This window comes from Mytilus galloprovincialis, chromosome 2, assembly GCF_965363235.1.
Source record: "Mytilus galloprovincialis chromosome 2, xbMytGall1.hap1.1, whole genome shotgun sequence".
Taxonomy (NCBI): domain Eukaryota; kingdom Metazoa; phylum Mollusca; class Bivalvia; order Mytilida; family Mytilidae; genus Mytilus; species Mytilus galloprovincialis.
In genome coordinates, this window is record NC_134839.1 from 3,171,242 (window position 1) to 3,193,715 (window position 22,474).

At 32.5% G+C, this 22,474-nt stretch overlaps 1 protein-coding gene across 1 annotated transcript; it reads right to left on the reverse strand.

The window, feature by feature from the left end:
* Positions 1-19,461: 19,461 nt before the first annotated feature.
* On the reverse strand, positions 19,462-21,050 carry LOC143062076 (beta-1,3-galactosyltransferase 5-like). Its single transcript, XM_076233913.1, has one exon. The coding sequence runs from the start codon at positions 21,046-21,048 to the stop codon at positions 20,032-20,034; it is 1,017 nt and encodes a 338-aa protein (XP_076090028.1). The 5' UTR covers positions 21,049-21,050; the 3' UTR covers positions 19,462-20,031.
* Positions 21,051-22,474: the final 1,424 nt, after the last annotated feature.

Sequence of the window (22,474 nt, forward strand, 5' to 3'; positions counted from 1 at the left end):
TCGAAACTTTAAGATATCGGTGCAAAAGTCACACGCCCATCGAAATATACAAACAACAGTTATATGGCCAAAGTAAGGGAGGGATAACAATCCTACTTTGTAAATATTCACTCTGATTCAAACATACAATTCTCAGAAACTGACATAATCAAGATGCTTAATTGATTTCTTGATTGACAACATATTTGTAAAACGTTGGAAGAACATTTTTTTCAACAGGCTGTCGGCATTCCAATGGGCACCAATTTTGCCCTTCTTCTTGCCGACTTTTTCCGTTATTATTATGAGACTGACTTCATATAGGAACTTATTAGGAATAAAGATAAGAAGTTAGCAATGTTAATATAATGTCAATTGGACTATATAAAGAGAGATAACTCTATATTATGTTTGAATAATAACTGGTTTCCTATTGGAGTTATCCTCTTCCTGGTAATGGTGAATTGTGTAACATGTGCTGATAGTTATTATAGTATTAAAACTTATTGATTTCCTTCTGAGTGCATTAACAAGCAATACCCCTTAACTTTACATTCCGCTGTATAGATGGTGTTTTCTCACTACATAATTCAAAATTTGGTGACTATGTTGAACGCATTTATCCCATCGAACTAGAGATAAAGGATACGACAGATACCTGTGCTTCATATCTTGACAAACATCTAGAAATTGACTATGAGGGTCGGTGGAAAACAAAACTTTACAACAAAAGAAATAATTTCAGAGTCTAAATTGTGAACTTTCCATTTCTATGTAGCAATATTCCAACAGCGCCTTGCGTACGGAATATATATTTCCCAATTGATACGATATTCCCGGGCTTATATTTCCTTGATAAAGGGTTGCTGCTCACAAGGAAGTTATCAAACCAAGAGTTCCAAGTTGTCAAGTTAAAATCACTCCTTCGTAAATTTTACGGACGCAATCACGGGTTGGTTGACCGTTACGGAATAATCTTTTCACTAATGATATCGGATATGTTCTTTATGTAATACTACAAAACCCTTTTCCTTTCACGAATGTTACCTACCAAATTGGACATCTGAGATCACCCCTAGTTTTTAGGTTGCGTTCGTGCTGCCTAGTCTCTAGATTTCTATGTTGTGTTTTGTGCACTAACATGTGTCTGTTTGTCTTTTTCTTTTTTTTAGCGTTTTCAGTTTATTTTCGATGTTCAAGTTGTCTGTCCCTCTGGTATCTTTCGTCCCTCTTTTAATTAGCATTACTGCATAATTGGTGTATTGTTTGCCGATCCCATTTTTTAATATACATAAATGTTTCTTTAATGCATAATAATGCCATTTTGCTGCTGTTTGGGGGACAGCGTGGATTTACTCTTAGCGAAATAGTTCATTGCTATTTGTTGTATTTAAATGTAGCTTGCTTTATCTCAATATAAAAATTTTAGGTTAAAAAAAAGGTTCAATTGTTTTCATATTTCTGTATTAACCATGTTTCCATTTTTGACAGTTAGTCTGATATCTTATTAAAGAAACACATGTTGTAGGCTGGCCTAAAAATGACATTGATCAGTTTTTTCTTCCTAATTTTTTAACCGACGGATATTTCAACATCTTTGATTTGATCAAGACTTGTACATGTGTAAAAGGCCGGTTAAGCTATTTTGGTTCATCAAATATGACAAGTTTCTGACGGTGACGATTTACCTCTGGCAATTAACAACTCTGCTGGCTGCCAGACAAAATATCTCATATTCAATAGCTGATTTTGAAATTATATTCATCATTTTTGAATTCATGAAGCATTAACATTTCTTGAATTCCATTTTTTTTCATATTCAATTTGAATAATATTCTTTCAGTTTTGACAATGCTTCTGGTACTTTTTATTAGTTTCTCGACATTTTTAACAGGTCAATTAAATGATTAACGACTAACGAAGTTTTGATTTCTAAATATAATAATAAAAAAAGAATCAAGTAATGCTCACTTGTTAATTATGCATAACTTTGTCCTATATATAATAACACTAATACTGACCATGATATCAACAAAAACAATAGTCAAATATCTATATGGTGATCACATTGTTAAATTGAATACCATTAAGAAAAATATCAGAAGGTTTTTAGGTTTACATGGATCTTATCTTAATTTCATGACTGTATATTACGATCAACGTAAATATTATGATGTGATCTCCCGTGTTCAACAGTTCAACAGGCACGACCAAACTACACAAGAGTGGCGAAAGATACCAGACGGACATTGAAACTCAAAGATTGAAAATAAACTGACAAAAAACATGAAAAAGACTAACAGACAAACAGACAGATAGAAGTACAAACGACACAACATATACAACTAAAGACTAATTAGCAACAAGAATTCAACCAACAATTTAGCCATAATTTAGGGTGATATCAGGTGCTCCGGAAGCAGATCATGTTCCACATGTGTCATCCGTCGTGTTGCTCATGTTATCACACTCATAAAGTTCATTGAACCTAATTACCTGACGTCAGACGCAAGCGAGGCGGATGAGAACGAATAAAATTTGTCGAAAAAAATCTCACCATCTAAAATAAATAAAACAAAAGGGAACGAAAAATATTTGTCTTAATTTTTGAATTATAATGTTTGTATATCTAATGGTTTGTAAATTTACACAGTTTTATAAATAAATGATAAAGTAGACATTTTACATGATTTATTTTGCAGGAGGGAAAATGTTACAATTTTTCCCGTAGTCTTTTCTCATTTTTCACTACAATGCTTTGAACTGGATGTAAAGAACCGAAAAGATCATTCCGTATAACCCGATTCACCTGAATTCGGACATTTTTTGGTCAGCGAATTTTACATCGATCATTGCAAAAGAGTTTTAGGTAACATTTAAATACACGAAATAATTTACCGTGTAGTTATCTATTATTGCATAAAAGTATTGATATACACAAGTTTATGTTAGAAAACATATTCATAATTTTTTTCCTCATAAAACGTATAAAATTTCACCATAACTGTGCGTTTTGCATCTAGCAGATTTATCAAATGTTTTATACAAAATCCAAAAGTCGCAACAACTGAATAATTGATAAGATAAATTAACTAGCCTAACGAAACATCATTATAAACTCTAATAAGTGTGAACAATTGTCCCTTCGAACGCGTCATCCTCCGGAGTCATTTGTATTGGGGTTATACGGGGTGATAATCTATGACCTATACGAACCTAAATGTGAGTTCTTATTGACAGACAAGTACTAAAGGGTCAATAAGGGTATTTTTTATCAGTCTAATTTTTGATAGAAAATGATTGATAAATGTGAAAATTTTCAGCGAGGCTTTCGGTTATTTCCATTTAAATACAGCCTGATTTCTTCAAAATTGCCTTATATTAAAGAACTATTGGATAGCAAGATGGCTAAATTTTACCAGGTTTGTATTTTAATGCATAACTAAAATGTTATTTGGCATGAAATTAATAACGTGTTGTTTTAACTGTTTATAATAGAAGAACAGTTTCATAATATTAGAGGTATTACATTCCAATCAGTTACATGTTCGAATTCAACATTTCAATTCCGTGTATCTTAGTAAGACAAATGCTCTTATAAACAGTAACTCAATGTAAAATAATTCAAGTGGTAGAGGTGCGTCTTGTGCATTCATCTATTAGATATATAATAATATATTTTAACTGATACACAACTCAGCAAACTCCGATTCCGATTGTAATTAACAGGTTTTAAATAAACAATAAATAATGATAGGAATCAATGATTTCATTGAGGCCCGTAATGTTAAAAAAAGTCTACAAAAGACAAGAAAAAAAAAAAAAAACCAAACTGTGAAACAAAAAAAAAAAACCCAAACAAACAGATAATAATTTCTGCAGCTAATCTATTACATAGTGTATATATTTGATAAAGCCTTTGGTTTAGACATGTACTTAGAAATGGAAAAATATTAAATACTAAACTCGTTCAAAGGGTATCTACACGTCTCAATCTTCAAAATTGGTTATCTAAAAGTACTACCCTCGCTAACATTTTTAACAATAAAAATCGTGGTTACCCTTCTATCGATAAAAGAGGGACGAAAGATACCAAAGGGACAGTCAAACTCATAAATCTAAAACAAATTGACAACGACATGACTAAAAATGAAAAAGACAAACAAACAACAGCACACATGACACAGCGTAGAAAACTAAAGAATAAACAACACGAACCCCACCAAAAAACTAGGGGTGATTTCAGGTGCTCCGGAAGGGTAAGCAGATCCTGCTCCACATGTGGCACCGGTCATGTTGCTTATGTGATAACAAATTCGGTAAATAGTCTAATTTGGTAGGTCACATTCATGAAAGGGAAGGAGATTGTAGTTACGACGTAAGGAACATATCTGATATCATTTGTGAAACGGTTAGTCCATAACGGTCAACCAAGTCGTGATAGCGTCCGTAAAATTTACAAAGGGATGATTTCAACTTCACCATTTGGAGCTCTTGGTTTAATAGCTTCCTTGTGACAGCAATCCTCTATCAAGAAAATCATGATAGGAAATGCAAGCATCAATTGGGAGATACATACCCCGTATGCAGGTTCTGCTGGAATGTTGCTACTTAGAAATGGAAAGTTCACAATTGGAAAGCTGAAATAATCTCTTTTGTCGTAAAGTTTGGTTTTCAACCGACCCTCATTGTCAATTTCTAGATGTAAGTCAAGATATGAGGCCGACTAAACTGTATCTGTAGTATCCTTTATCTCTAGCTCGATGGGATAGATGCGTTAGACATAAGTCACCAAATTTTGAATTGTTTAGTGAAAGAACATCATCTATATAGCGGAAAGCAAAGTTAAAGGATATTGCTAACTTCTTATCTTTCTTCCTAAGAAGTTCCTGCATGAACATGATGAAGTCAGCCTCATAATAATAAAGAAACAGGTCGGCAAGTAGAGGGGCACAGTTTTTTGCAGTTGGAATGCCGACAGTCTGTTGAAAAACACGTCCTCCTAACGTAACAAATATGTTGTCAATCAAGAAATCAAGCATCTTGATAATATCAGTTTCAGAGAACTTTTTGTTTGAATCAGAGTGATCCTTTACAAAGTAGGATTTATCCCTCCCTAAGACAAGATACTTGTATCTACGTTGGCCATTCTTTTTTATGAATCAAAGCAATACCAACTCTTTCAATTTATCTCTTAGTTTGGAATGTGGAATACTTGTGTAAAGAGTAGAAAAGTCAAATGTTTTAATACTGTTACAAGATGAAAGAGAGTTAGATTGTATGTACTCTAAAAGATCTTTGGAATTTTAAGTATCCACATCTGATTCACGCCCCCTCTATAATAGGCAGTTTCACAATAACTTTGAAGCCTGTCTTTGATTGCTGATAAAATAGATGTTAATAATTTAGAAAGAGGTTTCGTGGAGCACTTGGAAGACCCAGCAATATATCGTTGTTTGTAAGGACACTTGTGTAGTTTAGGTATCCAATACAGTGATGGAAGATCCAGTTCTTCATCTTTGGTTGAAATACCAAAGGAACATAGAACAGACCTATGATTATCCAGGATTTCCTCTTTGGTAAGTGTCGCGAGGGTATATGTTGAGTTTCCAAGTGAATTTTCAATACCTAATTCGTTTATCAAGCAGTTAATGTAATGAGTTTTACACACAAAAACGATGTTCTTTGGGGCTTTATCTGCGGGGACAAAACATATTTGTCATGGAGGTAGGATAGGTGTTTTGCAACATTTGGGTCTTTAAAGATTGACGTAGCATGGGCATTGATAGACCCATTCAGTTCCTTAATCCTCACTGCCTTAATCCATTTGAAAAGAGCGTCTACGTCTTCCTTCTCGCGCTTAGCCCATTGCCTGGCATAATCCTCAACTGAATTCATCAAAATTTTAAAGTTGTATTTCCAATTGATGGATTTAGGCTCACGATATTTCGGACCTTTCGATTACACATTTCGTAGAGAAGTGTTATTTACAATGTTGAGGTCACCGGTAATAACGTGGCAAGCAGGATTATATGTTAATTGGAAACTAGCACAAGTGCAATCAGGAGGTTTAGACTTGAAGTCGTCAATATCGAGATCCTGCAAAACGTGTTTGTAATTGAAAATTTTAGTTGCAATAGGTTTGGTATAGGTATAAGAAATGATTGGTACAGCCTGGTCTTACCAAAAAAATGACTTACATGTGTCCGTCTTTCCACCAACAATACGGTAAGGTCCACGTTTAATGGTCGCAAATTTTCTTTAAATTTGGAAACTTATATAACTTGAAAAACAAACAGTATTATCATTTACTCACATGAAACAAACCGGGATGTGGTATTCATTACGTATGTGAAACTGGACGATATTTATATAAACGCACTCAAGAACATCTGTATCGTTTTAAAAGACCCAATAAATTCAAAAGTATCATTTATCAAGACATTAAGAAGCACAATCATCCTACTAAATATTTAGCAGTTCAACCTTTAGAAGTAGTAAATAAGCAGCCTGGTGAATCTCATTCAAAGTTTGTACGATCACGGAAAATAATTGAATTAAATTGGATTAAAAAATTACAGACATTCTACCCTCTCGGTCTTGATGAAAATATCACGGGAATTGGTAATATATCAAGAACCGATTCCGTTAACTTTTTGGATATAGTTTCTAAAACTGTTCGTAAAAACCATTCTCACGGTCGTAGAAAAAATCGCAATCAAAGAAAATTTCGGACCAATCATACCAATATTTCGGAATTAATTTCTATTTCAAAAAACAACGGCAGACATTATCAGTTAACAAAGCTCTGTTCATTACCGGTTAATAAGTTAAATAAAATTTTGGAGGATTGCAACACAATTTTATATAGCAGTCCTAGGTATGAAATTGTTCAAATTATTATGGCATATTGTTATTGTAAACTGTTTCCTAAAATTGATCGTCCTGAAGATCATAAAAAACATTTTATTAGAATAAAGTATGTCAATATAGGTGTTTTGATTTTGTAAATATTGCCGGTATTTTTAACGACCATTCTGTTAAAGAACAAACCACCTGGATATTTCGATAATACTGAGCTCCCTCTTATTTGTTATATTTACAAGAAATCTACCCTGAAATTTGTGTTTAATTATAGCCAATTGTGTAAAGATGTTTATATCAGTTAAAATACACCTATTTCATGTAATTGTAATAATTCCGAATACATTTATGGACCCATTTCCCATGTTATAACAGGAGATCTTAACATCGTTCAAGACCGAGAGTTGAAATCATTCCTCAGTAAAGGACCTAAATATCGTCCCCCATCAATAATTAATTGGAATGAGTGTCGTAATATCATCCACATCTCACTCTGTACTTACTGTATGAAATGGATAAATCGGGAAAAAGCTGACAAAAAATCTTTGGACTCTTTTTTTAATTCAGTAATGAACATAGTAGATATACGTATTCAACATTTTAAAGAACATTTTACTATTAACAATAACCACAATAACCCTATTTCTCGTATCAAACATAAACTAAAAGAACAAGACAAGGAATTTGTTTTTGTCCCGGCCGATTAAGCTGCTAATAATACTATTATTGTTTGACGTTAATTTTACATTGAGGTTCAGAAAAAAAGGAATCACAAATTCACCAACATTTCAACTGACTCCATTTTCAGATAAGACATTTGTAACAAACATAAACTTTTAGCTACCGCTTTACAAGCATAACCATATACAATGAAAGTCCTAACTATGTATTGGCTTCCGAACTACACAAACACCTTACAAATATAGATTTATTACGTCTTCAAGTCATTGTTCCACTACTAAATTGTATATTCTTCTTACCAGTACACTTGGTACAATCAAAAACCTGATAATTAATTTTTCAAATATAAAGGCCTTCGAAAATATTGGAATTAATTACTTTTGGAGTGTCAAGAACTCGTTGGAAATACTTGATAAAATGTATGCTTATATTGGTGATTTTGAATCTGTTCAAAGATTTGATTTTTCTACCCTATATACCACATTGCCCCACATTCTCATTAAAAAAAAAGCACACACCTAATTAAATGGGCATTTAAAAAGTCAGAATGTAAATATATATATATGTTCAAACTCTTTTAGGTCAGTGTTTAGTAGCAATAAACAAAAAACAAAATAAATATGTTTTGATACTATATCTGCCCTTGAATTTTTACCAGATAATATTTTTGTTCGCTTTTGGAATTCCGTATATCGTCAGGTTATCGGAATTCCAATGGGGACTAACTGTGCACCACTTATTGCGGACCTGTTTTTGTATTGCAATGAGTTACAATTTATGACAAAAATCAGTAAAGACCTATCAAAACAACATCCAATAAACAAATTTAATAATACTTTTAGATGTTTGGATGATATCTTGGCTCTCAATAATGACGACTTCAGTATGTATACTAAAGAAATTTATCCTGTTGACTTACTTTAAAAAAAAATAATACTAACAATGACCACTGTCCTTTCCTCGATTTTGATATCTATATCACTAACGGAAAGCTTAATACTGAAATTTATGATAAAAGAGATAATTTTTCATTTCCTATTGTTAATTTTCCGTTTTTAGATGGTGACGTTCCCTTGTCACCATCTTACGGTGTTTATATATCTCAACCTGTACGATTCGCTCGTGTATGTAACAATGTTTTAGATTTTAACGAGAGAAATTTATGTATTACTGAACAATTATTACACCAGGGTTTTCGATATCACAAACTAGTCAAAATATTTACTAAATTTAACATCGGTAGAAGGAAATAATTCGTAAATATAGCTCAACATGCAGACTTCTTATACGTTCAGGTATTTCACATCCAATTTTTTATGGAAATATTCTTTATAAAGCACAAAAATGTCAGTATTCACCTCAGAAACTAACAAAACCTTTAAATAGACTTATTAAGAAGGGATATAGTTACGACACTGTTGTCAGGTCATTAAAGATTGCATATTTTGGAGTTAATATTGATTCACTTATAGGGTCTTTGCATCGGAACTAAACCCGTTTATTCAAAAACTAGTTGTTGGCATGACACGGGTTATGTTCTTTTCATATATGTTATGATGGTATGATACTAAACCCCTAACGGGAAGCATTGTGCCTGATATGCATATGATGAAATCATAACTTTTCAATCAGTTTAATTGAAGTCTGGAGCTGGTATGTCAGTTAGCTGCTAGTAGTCTGTTGTTTTTTTTTATGTATTATTGTCATTTTGTTTTTTTTCTTTTGTTACATCTTCTGACATCAGACTCGGATTTCTCTTGAACTGAATTTGAATGTGCGTATTGTTATGCGGTTACTTTTCTACATTGGCTAGAGGTATATGGGGGAGGGTTGAGATCTCATAAACATGTTTAACCCCGCCGCATTTTTGCGCTTGTCCCAAGTCAGGAGCCTCTGGCCTTTGTTAGTCTTGTATTATTTTTAATTTTAGTTTCTTGTGTACAATTTGGAGTTTAGTATGGCGTTCATTATCACTGAACTATATATTTGTTTAGGGGACCGCTGAAGTAAACCAGTATGGGCTAACGTAAATGTGTCAGGGATGGAATTGCTAAAACCAGTAAGAAAGGATCCAATATTTTTTTTCCAAGTGACTGTTTGTCATAACCTGGTGTTTTGCTCTTACATTGTCATATTCATCTTCATTTGATGGAATGGCCATTCTTTTTAATGAACTGTTACCTAGTCACCCATCACCGCCCATTGATGAGCAGCTTACCACAAAAATTATGAAAATGGTGATACAATCATGAAACTTTGATGTAAGAACATCTCTGTATGTGTATTGAATCATATTAAGGGGGTAGCCACGAAAATAAAAATCATGGCGGACATCTTTGATTTTCAAAATTGCGTCTATCCAGGTAAAACACATCAAATATATGTTCTCTTTTGCATATATATTACTTCTATTTGGTGATTGTGGAGGGTGGAAAAGGGTTATTTTCGTGCAACGTGATCGCCGTTTTTTATTCCACGTTCAACGTGTTTTTACTTTTTTATTTAACGTTCAGTCGTGCAAGACGGGTGCCTCGTTCAACGTGTTCTGCTTATTTAATTTTACGTGCATCGTGATTTTCAAAGTCTTATTTTGCGTGCTCGGTATTTTTCAAATAAAATTCAAACACTTGGCAGTGATCGTCAAGAAATACTTTTCTAAAAGCCGTAAACCAATTATATCATAAATGTGTATACTAAATCGGGAATATCAAGTAAAACAAAGAGTTAATATATACAAGAAGACAGTGACTCAGTCACAAAAGGTTCAAATAAAAGTATTTTTTTTTGTGCAACGTTCATTACAGAAATTATTTCACGTTCAACGTGAAATTATGTCTTATTTCACGTTTTTTTCGTGCAAGCACCCCCCCCCCCCCTTTACCACCCTCATTGTGGCCAACTTTGGCTAAATTTAGTGCAATAGTTTCAGAGATGAAGATTTTTGTGAAAATTAATAGACGACGACGGACGACGGACGGCAACTGATAAGAAAATCAGTTGAAATGCATGGGCTTTATTCACTAAACCGAAACAAACTACATAAAAACCTTAACACAACCACAGAAGGAGCAAAGTACAGATCTGATCGTATTCGTATTTAACTGAACGCTTGTTAAAAGCCAGTAACAAATCATTACAAATCATGTGTCTAAGACTAGCAATCAGTAACACTCAAGATCTAATGAAATGAATGTAAAGACGTCATTAAGAGTAAGGGAAAATAAAACCCGACCTTGTGCAATACCTATAGTGTATCCTTTCTTACTGGTTTTAGCAATTCGATCACTGACACATTTACGTTAGCCCATACTGGATTACTGCATGTAAATGTAGCATGGTTACATCAACTGTGATGCAGTCGTTTCCTCTTCAGCCATCGATTTCCTCCTGGTTTTAATCCTGTTCTTTTATTATGTTTAGCATAACTTATTATCTTAAGGACATAGAACGTATGCCCGTGCATATGAACTCGATAGGCCCATCAAGTTCCATGTTCCATATTCAGAAAAATATCATATGGACTGTGTCACCATGGTTTATAGATAAAAAAATCCGTACACGAACAATGACGTTGTTCACCGCAATCTGTTTCCTGAAAAGGAAAAATGACATCATCAGGATCAACCAAAAATTGTTTTGTTGGGAATACAAACCTGCGTCCAATGATAGTACATGGAAAAGACATTATTAGTTTTAAAATCGGTAAACTATTGTTCTGGGTAATATGGCATCGGCCATCAACAGATTGAAGATATACCATAATACTGAAGTATAGCTTCCAATGTCGTGTTTCGATTTATTTCGAGAGTTTTGGCTATAATGAAATAGTTATCTACGGTTTAGTTTGCAGTAATGACGACATCGTATCGATCTCCGACATTTATAATAAATGCATCTTCTATCTGGGGTTCAACGTGAAACTCATCCGTGGCTATCATTGTTAACCGGATGTTATCTACAGAGATAAAAGAGGGAGATAACTGTCTCGCTCTAATAGGCCAAAGACCACAATTAATATAGTTCCTTTTAATTAGAGTGTATTTTTCCTTAATTTTTTTAATGATACAAAACGTTATAAAGAACTGATAGAGGAATTAATTGTGGTCTGTGGCCTGCTATCACCTGGAACTGGTACTGCTGTCATTGTTCCACGTGCATTGTTCACAGCAAACACCTAAGTGGGGCCTGATTATGACTATTTTCATCAAAATCCTATCTTCTACGTCCATTTATAAGACAACTTTGCGATTTTATATTATATTACTAAACCATTGGCCGTCAAAAGTAAAATCACAAAAATGCTGAACTCTGAAGAAAATTCAAAACGGAAGGTCCCTAATTAAATGACAAGATAAAAAGCTCAAACACATAAAACGAATGGATAACAAATGTCATATTCCTGACTTGATACATTCATTTTTTTATGTAGACAATGGTAGATTAAATCTGGTTTTATAGCAAGCTAAACCTCTCACTTGTATGACAGATGCATCAAAGTTCATCATATTGACAACAATATGTGAACAAAACAGATATAATAGGTAAAAATAAAAAATGAAAGTTACTAAGAGTTGATTTTTTTCTGTTTTCATAAAATCCATATACCGTTTTTGTATCTTCCAAATCTGCATTAAAGTCCTAATTCCATTCCAGTATTATCGTTATGTGTTCTTCACTAACAAGTTCTCTTTCTCACGAACAATCAATGCACCATACAATCCCTTTACTCTTGGAGCCTCAGCGTGAAAATGATATCAGTAAGTTAATTTATGTAATGCAACCATTTTTTTGACAAACGTTTGACAAAGGGATATTGGGCACTGTGTTTCAAAGGGTACTGCATCCATATACGGAGTTCCCTTTTGAATGATTCCATGCCCATGAATTGTACTCTCTACAGATTTAATGTGATTTGTTACGTGAGCATTGATTGTCGGATATTCGTAAACAACAACAGGCGAACCATGTAATGCAACATTCATCACAGAGACTTGGGACTCGCTTACATGTTTAACACCGCCTTATTATGTACTGAGATTCTGTATGCACCCTTTTCATCTTCTTCGGATATAACCTTGGTATTATGTTGAAACAGCTATGCCAGTGTCACATTTCATTTAGGTAAAATATAAATAACACATCTAGTGTAATATCGAAATAAAAAAGAACAAAATAACAGAAATCGCTTAAATTTTACAATAGTTTAGTTTAAGAACAGCTTATTTGAAAGAAAAATAATAAGAAGTATAGGTCACCAATGAGTTAAAAAAGATATTTCAATTTTGCTGCAAAAAAATGACAAATTTTCCTCAAATGGAGATAATTTTGAGCTTTTTGAATGATATAAACATTTTATAAATCATCTGGGGCCAAAACGAATTGTGTTTTTGTTTTTGGGTTGATTTTTGTACCATATTATAAATTAACAACTAATGGGGTAATAAATAAAATTTGTAACAAAACTTTTTTTTGCTGAATTTTTTGTACCGTCGAGCCTACTTCAAGCAAATAATCATGTTTGGATAAACTAATAAATTATTAGTATTATGATATTTAACTTCCTGTTTCCAGGTTAAAAAAAAATAAATGATAGTGGTGCAAGTTTTGTTGATCTACTTGCTCACTAGCATAAAAATACAACATATCTCTTTATGGTTTCATTTTACAGATACAAAGTTTGAATGGTGTTAAACTACATTTGATAGTATTGTCGTATTGCCAATTTTTTTTTATTGCCAATTATACAACTAAAGCTGTAGTCTTGTAACCTTAAAAGTTATAAGTCTTGTTTGTAAAGCTGACTGTCAATAAAACTAGAGACATACAAGAGAACATGCTTATGTTAAAAAAAATAAAAAAAGAGCAAGAACTTCAATCGGAAAAATCTAATCATAATGATTGTTTGATATTTGGAAATTTATTCATTTTTTTAAGTTGTTTTTTGTATCCTGTATTTTTATGTTTCACTCTATTCGATTCTGCCTTTTTTTATTGGTTTATCTATCATGAGTCACTTTTCAAGCATAGATTGACATCCTGCATTTTTTTGCAAATTGCTCATCCTTCCTTTTCTCTTTACTCAATACTCCTTGCCTACCTTTTTTCAATTTCATCATAGCCCCCCCCCCCCCCCCCTTGAAAATTGTTCAAGCAATTTTTATAAAAAAAAAACACACAATGAAATGATGGACCCCCTGGCCCCCATCCAAACCCTCTTTCTACAAATTGCAATGTCCTTTCAACAAAGGATAAATACTTAAGTTATTTAGTGTCAGTACTCTAAGTTCACCTACAGGGAAGTATTATCTCGTCTGTCAGGTGTTAACATATACTAGGAAGAAGTTGACAGGGGAAAAATTACAACTATTCAAATTAAGAACGATAGAGGATAGTATGTCATTAATCTCAGTTCATTACATATAGTATTTATCAACTTTTGTTCGAAAAGATTCGTTAGAACGTAGCTATGCACTTTTCTAACAATTCTCTATAGATCTATCGTCCATATGCATAAGGAAATTTCAAAAAATGAAAATATGTGAATGAATACGAGGGGGGGGGCAAGGGGTTTAACTGTTATGCTGTTATGGGGCAATTCAATTCTTTGTTATCTGTTATTTTGAAAATATATTTGCTGTTAGCTATTATTGTCTCATTCTTTGTTAGCTGTTATTGGGCTTTTAGTTTTTTTGTTATCTGTTATTGTGATAATGTATTTGCTGTTAACTGTTATTGAAAATTGGAATGTTACCATTTTTTTTGACAGTCAATATTCGGTATAAATTGAAGATCATTGGCCATTGGGGTCTACCACTACTAATATGTTTGTCCCGTATTCATAGAAGGATTCCATTAACATATACCCATCACAGAAGTGAGGTCCAGGACAATTCAAGTATATCTTATGATTTTCCTTTGTAATAAATTCCATTTTTTTTATGAATGTGTATTTAGAATTATCTTAATTTTAATTTTGTATGAGAATAATGTTCCTTGTTTTCCGTACGAACATATTAAATTAAAACAATTGAGTTTTTTCTTAATATGGCAAAAAGGAAAACATATGGCCAGGAATATCTGAATATCTCAATTAAGGACTAGGTCCTAACAACCACTTAACCTTTTATATAATATGGTACATAGACTCAGCTCTGTGATTCTTTTCAAAGCAGAACCAAATGCATTGTAAAATGAAAGTTCCAACCATGAACTTGGGTCCGAAGCTGCACATAACCCATTACAAACAAAGATTTATTTCGTTTCAAGCCATTGTTTCCCTACTAAACTATGTATTCTAATTACTAGTACACTTGGTACAATCAAAAACCTCAGCTGATAAAAAAATTGTTCAAATAAGGCCTTTGAAAATAGTGGAATAAATTGCTTTTAGAGTGTCAAAATTCGTTCGAAGTACTTGATAAATTGCATGCTTATAATTGGTGTTTTTGATTTTTCTACCCTATATACCACTTTGCCTCATATAGTTTTATTAAGAAAAATTCACACACCTCATTAAATGGTCATTTAGAAAAAGTCAGAATATTCAAACTCTTTTAAAATTAGGTCACTTTTTTTATTAGCAACAAAGGGAGCTTCAGTCAATATATATATACATGTATAAACAATACACCAACATTTCATGAGAACTGCTGAAAACATTTTTGTGTTAATGTCTGAAAACTGGAAAATCACCCTTTTTTAATTAATAAAACCCGTTAACTCGGAAACGTAAAATCTAAAATTTATAAAAATTGATTGATTGATTGATTGATTGTTGGTTGCTTAACGTCCAGTGGCTAATATTTCATCCATATTCAGGACGAGAACAAGTTCACAATAAATATTATACAATAGGTAGGCTGACTCCTTGCTTTGTGAAAGCATTTTTGAGATATTATCAGAAAACTGAAAAAAACCACCAATTTTATTGTGAATAAAAACCCATTACCAAGAAACTTAAAATCTAAAATTTATGAAAAAAAAAAAAAAAAAAAAAGGGAGCTCACGTCAATAGATATAAACAATTTCCCAAAGTTTAATGCAAATGGTTAAAGAGTTTTTGATTTAATGTCCGACATGTTGACAACAGACAGACAACAGTATACCATAAACGAGCGTATACAAAATATTATAATATATTGAGTAGTAATTTAAACACATTCTAGATACATAAATTAATACTAAAAACATAGTCATAAAAAAATGGAATGCATTACAAAGGATTATATCCGTAATAAGAAATACTGATTTGTCAAAGACCGAATTATTTTAATATTTCATTTACTGTTATCTGTTTTTGTCCATTTTAATTCCTTGTTATCTGTTATGAGCCAAATCAATTTGCTGTTTTGCTGTTATTGGGACCCCCCTTGCCCCCCCCCTATAATACCAAGATTTGTTTTGTTAACAATTTCATCAATCATACAATGTCCGTCGAACCATTTGAAACCGAAATATCTTTTTGAGTTGAATGTAGGTATAAAACTATGACATGTCAGTGTATCAGAGTATGTTTCACTTTCATGCATAACTGTTTTGCACGCTTTTATCTCATTAGCTGTATTTGGCAAATCTTATAGGAATTTTGGGTCCTCAGTTGTCTTCAACTTTGTTCTTAATTTGATTCGAGCGTCACTGATGAGTCTTTTAAAGACAAGAGCGTCTGAAGTGCAAAATACCAATCCTGGTATCTATGATGGAGATTGTCTATTATCATTATATCTATTTCATAGAAGTAAACTTGCATATTTTAGAGGCGGATTTAGGGGGGCAGGGGGCCGCCCCTCCCCCTTTTAAGAAAAAAAATGGTTGCTTATATAGGGAATCACTGAAGCGTGACAAAATCGGGCCCCCTCTTAGGCAGCCAGTGGACCCGAACTTATGAAAATTTCTAGATCCGCCACTAATTTTTCGTTCGATAATTCCTGGATTTTAAGGAAGTCTTATTAATTCGAATCGTCTGTTATTTATTTAAGACCTTACATTGATACATATATATTTTATATTAGGCACCTAATTTACTATCCTTAAAAGAGGCGAAAGATACCAAAGGAATAGTTAAACTCAGTATTTGAAAGAAAAAAAAACAACTGACAACAACATGATAAAAAACACCAGACAGTATACAACACACAACTTAGAAAACTGGACAACACGAAACCAAACAAAAAAAAAAAAAAAAAAAAAAAAACAGGGATAATTATTAATTTTAGTTTCTTGTGAACAATTTGGAGTTAAGTATGACGTTCATTATCACTGGACTAGTATATATATTTGTTTAGGGCAAACTGAAGGACACCTCCGGGTGCGGGAATTTCTCGCTGCATCGAAGACCTGTTGGTGACCTCCTGCTGTTGTCTGTTCTATGGTCGGGTTGTTGTCTCTTTGACACATTTCCTATTTCCATTCTCAATTTTATGATTGCCGGAAGAGCAGGTAAATCTTGCCCCAAAGGTGTTTTGCGGGCATTTATTTTACTTCCAAAAAATATAAATCGATATTAGTAATAAATTAGTAACTAGTAATTAATTCCCTCAAATAATGTTCAAGTCCTTTATATTGCACGGACATTGTTTTATTGAAAGAAATCATATACATGTTAGATGATAGAATATTTAATTTTTATGTTTTAATACGTTATTTTTAACATTAATTTGTACATTAATTTTTCATAATCTAATTATCATAAAAATTATGGCTATTTTTGTTTTGTTTTATATATATATATATATACAACTCGTCTAAACATCAACCCAACAATGTTAGATCTGTAAATTTGCTTTCGCAAATTTTTGGTTCTTCCCTCGCCGGGATTCGAACCCATGCTACTGTGATATCGTGACACCAAATCGCCTGCACTGCAGCCGTCCCGCTAGTTGTAGGGTTGTCACTGACTCAGACGTACTTATGTATATATATATATGTATACTAGAACACACCCGTGATATCACGGGTCCGTGACTGAAAGTATACAACTATGCGCAAGCCTTATTTTAGTATTAGTATTGTCATCTGATAAAGTCATGTCGATTATAAGATACACAGTTTTTCACTGCTTTCAAGTCTTTCTGTTTGAACCCGTTGAACTGGAACTTATCAGTTATTGGTAATATTAATTATTTTGAAAACAAAAGGTCCTGGAATGGAATATTTTTTAATCAACAGCATTGTCCTATATAAGTTATAAATTAAGTTTACTTCTTTGCTTTGCTGTTAAATACGTCATGCCCACTAACAAATTGAAAACTATACCTATACGCCTTATTTTTAGTCCAGATTTTTAGTATTCGTATTGTTATCTTAGAAAGTCTTACTGATTAAAATACTACAATAGGTAACAATTTGACAATTTAGTAGTGTCAACCCTGTGGTTATGACCCGTGTATATAGCATATTAGTCCTGAATACAACGTTTGGTGGTGCGCCTGTCAGATGCGGAACGTACAGATAAGGTAATAGGTAACAGGTGAATATACTATTGGTATCGGTAGCGGACTCGACCCGGAACTTCTTAATTATTGGCAATATTAATTACGTGGAAAACAAAAGGGCCTGGAGTGGTGTAATTTTCAATCTACACCTTTGTACTATATTAGTTATATATAAAGTTGAATTCTGTGATTCGTCGTTTTTACGTGATGACGGCTGACAAATTGGACCTCGTAATTTTAGTATTATAGATATATATGGCATATGACTTAAGGATGTACTTAGGTGAAATTGAATAAATCAAGAATCTAAAATTTATACTATAAGCCGGTAGAGCATTGGTTAAGGATCAAAATAAGCAAGCTAGACATATTGATAGGAGCTCCTTTTTGAGATATTTGAGATTTAAAATATGGCGGGAAAAGGCTGACTTATATTTGCATTGGTATTATTTGGGTCTCGAATCAAAAGAAAGAATATCAAGAATCTTCTAAAATGTTGGTAAATTACCTTTTATGAGCTATATAAGTCTTATATGAAAAAATAAATGGGTGTTATGGGGCAAAATATTTAACATTCAATTGTATGGAAAAACATTTGACACAGAATTTTATCATGTTTATACAAATATTTGATCTATTTTTCTTCTTCAACTTTTCCTTCTAGAAATTTAAGGTGTGCCTTAAGAATTAAATTTCAAAATTAGATGAATAACATACTACTCTGTTATCTTACGTAATCTGAATCGCTTTGCGATGGCCTATATGCATTTTCATTGTTTTCATTTGGTTTTGAACATATTGTGTAATAAATTAATAATTGTCAAGTCATCTCTTCTTAAATGTTTTCTGCTCTTATGTTTCAATTCGTATGTTTTTCTCGGTAAACATAACCAAAGTGAAAATGTTTGAACACAAAGATAACAATTTATTTGTTTGCAGGGTTGAATGACAAAAAAAAAATACCTTTTATTTAAACGAAAAAAATGCCTGATTACATCCAACTTGTAGGATTTCATTCATAATGATTTGTTTTTCCCATCATCCCTAACTTTAAAAGATATTTCACTGAGAGAGATGTTGCCGGTATACTTATTGCTTTAGTCGTTAACATTCAATATCAAACGGAGTATAAGCTTTTGTTGTTTTGATCTGAAAAAGAACAACATTTAAAAAAAAAAAAAAAAAACATTTGTAAAATTTCATCGTCAATCGATGGATCAAATTGATACGAATTGTCCCTATTTGGAACCGGAAAAACCGACTGATTTTGTCTTCCTGACCATTTTTGCTATGAAAAGTTTCTGTTATGTGTTTAAAATAACAGGCAAAAACGCTAAACAAAATGGGTATCAACGTCAATAAAGGGTAATGCCTTCAAAAATAAGTCGACTGACGATTTCGGCCATTTTGCTTGTTTGAAAATCTTATCTTGCTGATCATTGCTTATTCTTAATACATGTGTTTAATATAGTTTTCAACATAATTGGGAAAAAGGGAAAAAAGTTGCAAAATTCGTCAGTTTATAACTGCTGTAAAAAAATCGTCTGACTGTTTTGATATAAATGTACAGTTGTTAGATATTCTTTACATTTAGCGGTTTTCAATATAAATGACAAAACTCGCATTTTACTCCTCTGTAATATTTTTAGCCGTGCCCGACCATATAAGTTGATTGGCGGGATATTCGGAGACATTTTTTATAAACTTGATAATCCAATGATGATTACGGCCAAGCAAGTTTGGTTAAATTTAGTCCAGTAGCTTTGGTGAAGAAGATTTTTTTTGTAAAAGTTTACGGTGTACGGACGACGACGACGGACGCCAGACGAATGACACCAAGTGATGTGAATATCACACTGATAAAATATTAATTCATTCTGGAGAATTACTTTAAAATTGAGAACGGAAATTGGGAATGTGCTAAAGAGACAACAACTTGACTATTTTGTCCATTTCACTTTGTTCAACTCAATCAAATTACAAAATATAATTTTTATGTTTAAATTCTTTTATATGTATAAATATAATCATATTTTGTCCAAAACGACGAATATTTGTTTTGTGATATCAATAGTTCCTAATTCCTAAGATTTCTGTCTTTGATTACTGAATACCATAGTCTTTCAATATCGAGACGATGACTGCTCGTAAAAAGTGTCAGAAATTTGCATTTTTGACCTGAGGAGGCATAGCAATTTACCCATTGTTCTTCGTTCCCAATCATATATTTTTTGTTATCTAAGAATTGAAATTTGACGCCATTTTTATAACTTTTAATTTTCGCCGGCAGAACACCAAAAAGATAATAATCCTCAACAGGAAAAAAATCTGACGATAAAGCAGCCCTGTAAAAACTAGGGATCAGAGTTGTAGGTAAAAACACAGCATATCCACTTAAATAAGGCGAAGGATACATCTGTTTGCCTTTAAGGTATGAATCTGGAACGTACCATCTACTGGATTTAGATCGAATAATTTTACTGGATTGCATGTACGCTCCCATTATATAGGCGTCGTCTATAATATGACTATAGTACTGTTCAAAAAACAGAAACAAGTTGATAAAAGCATTATCATCAGTTTTTATAACAACGTCAGCATTCAAGCAGTATTCATTCACCCATTTTATTCCCATGAATCCTTTATATGTCGAATTACGAAACGTATCAATAAAATTTCCCTGTATAACATCTCCATGTTGTCTATTCTCTTTTACAAGTTTCTTTGTTAGGGTTTCATCATTAACAGTGCCAACTAAATAAACCACTTTGACAACTTTCCCTTTGTAAAACGTCGAATTCAACCAGGTGTCCCTGAGTTCCAAACGTCGATTGAAATGTGCTACTTCCGAATTGACAAGAACAATGCATGATACCACGTGGTGTTGTTTGCAGATGTTTTTATTATTTATCGAATATTTGATATCCCTTGGTTCCAACATCTTCTCTGCGTTGTTGAATTGAATAAAGTTTCTGGTGTCTTTCCTATCAACGATTAGAGTGTTTCCATAAGTCATGGTGTAGGTAAATATTAAAACACTTATGATGAAGAAAACTGCTACTGCTCTCTTCCTAGCTATTCGCATTGTCCTCATTTTGACCTATAATTTCATAAAACAATATATTGTAAGTGTTCTAAAGTAACTGTTATAATTTCCTCTTTCTTTGCAAAGAGGATTCCATTCGTCTCAAGTCGGCTGATTCCGTACCCTCATCTTACGGATAGAAGGAGAGTAGCGGATTCTACCGAGGATTGCCGAATTAGAGGATTCAAAAGAAAATTAGCAAGATGAGGAACATGTATATATGATTGATTGATTGATTGTTGGTTGCTTTACGCCGCATGAGCAGTATGTATTTATGACAAAAGGAACATGTTTGTGTGGCCAGATGAGATACCGTTTACGAACTTTTTTGAATAATTATTTTACACTAATTAAACCTGATAGAAAATCAAAAGAGTGTAATCTTTTATTTTTGTTTAATCCGATGTGCCGTATGATTTTGCAAGAGAAAACTAGTCTAAACCGGGTCATATTTATGATACATGTATTATAAATAGGACATATTTTCTTATCAGCCATTGGAACCAGTTAATGTTAGTCTATTTATCTATTTCTTTACAAAAGTTCATGGTTAAAATGACCAAAGTCAACGCCCATCTCATTTATATATACAAGTACGACTTGATAGCATTTCATCGTATCCTTATTATTTTTCCGTCGAAAATTAATATACTTATTATAGTTATAATGAATTACAAATTCATCCCAATTGCAAGTTTTTTCGGGCAATATAAAACATTATGAAAAGAGTGGTATACGAAAACTACTGTCTAAATAAATATAATTAGGTGTTTATATGTAAATCAAAGAGATAGTCACCCCCTCCCCCCCAAAAAAAAAAATAAAAATAAAAAAATAGATAAATGATAAATAAAATGAAAATAATAAAGGTAGTAAAGTGAGAAAAAATCTTGTAATGCAATAAATATCGAATTTAATTTAATTTTATAAGAACACACAATGCTTGGTATTTTCTTACTCTTTAAACAATCATATTACTTGCTTCAATACGATATCAAAACCATCACAAACCTATAATAATTGTTGCAATGTTTGATGAAACGCAAAACAACCTCACATTTATCAATTTCAAGAAAAATGCAAAGTGAAGACGCAAAAACGGACAATTAAAATACATGTTTATCATGCTATAAAAATTATGTAGAAAAATATCATAGATGGCTTATTTCACAGTCTTATAACAAACAAAATACAATAAGAATTAAATTTATGATATAAAAATAAGCATATCTACCTTTTTGAACGCAGATTCCTACACAACACCTCCGTCGAAATATGTCACAACTGAATAGGTTGTAAAACTATTCAAAGTTAAGGAGATAATATTAACTTTTAAATTACTTAAATATTTTTCAAGCATGCAAAAACTTTAACAATACAATTTACACGACTCACCTGATTAGTAAACGGTATTATTACAAAGCTACAAACGTAA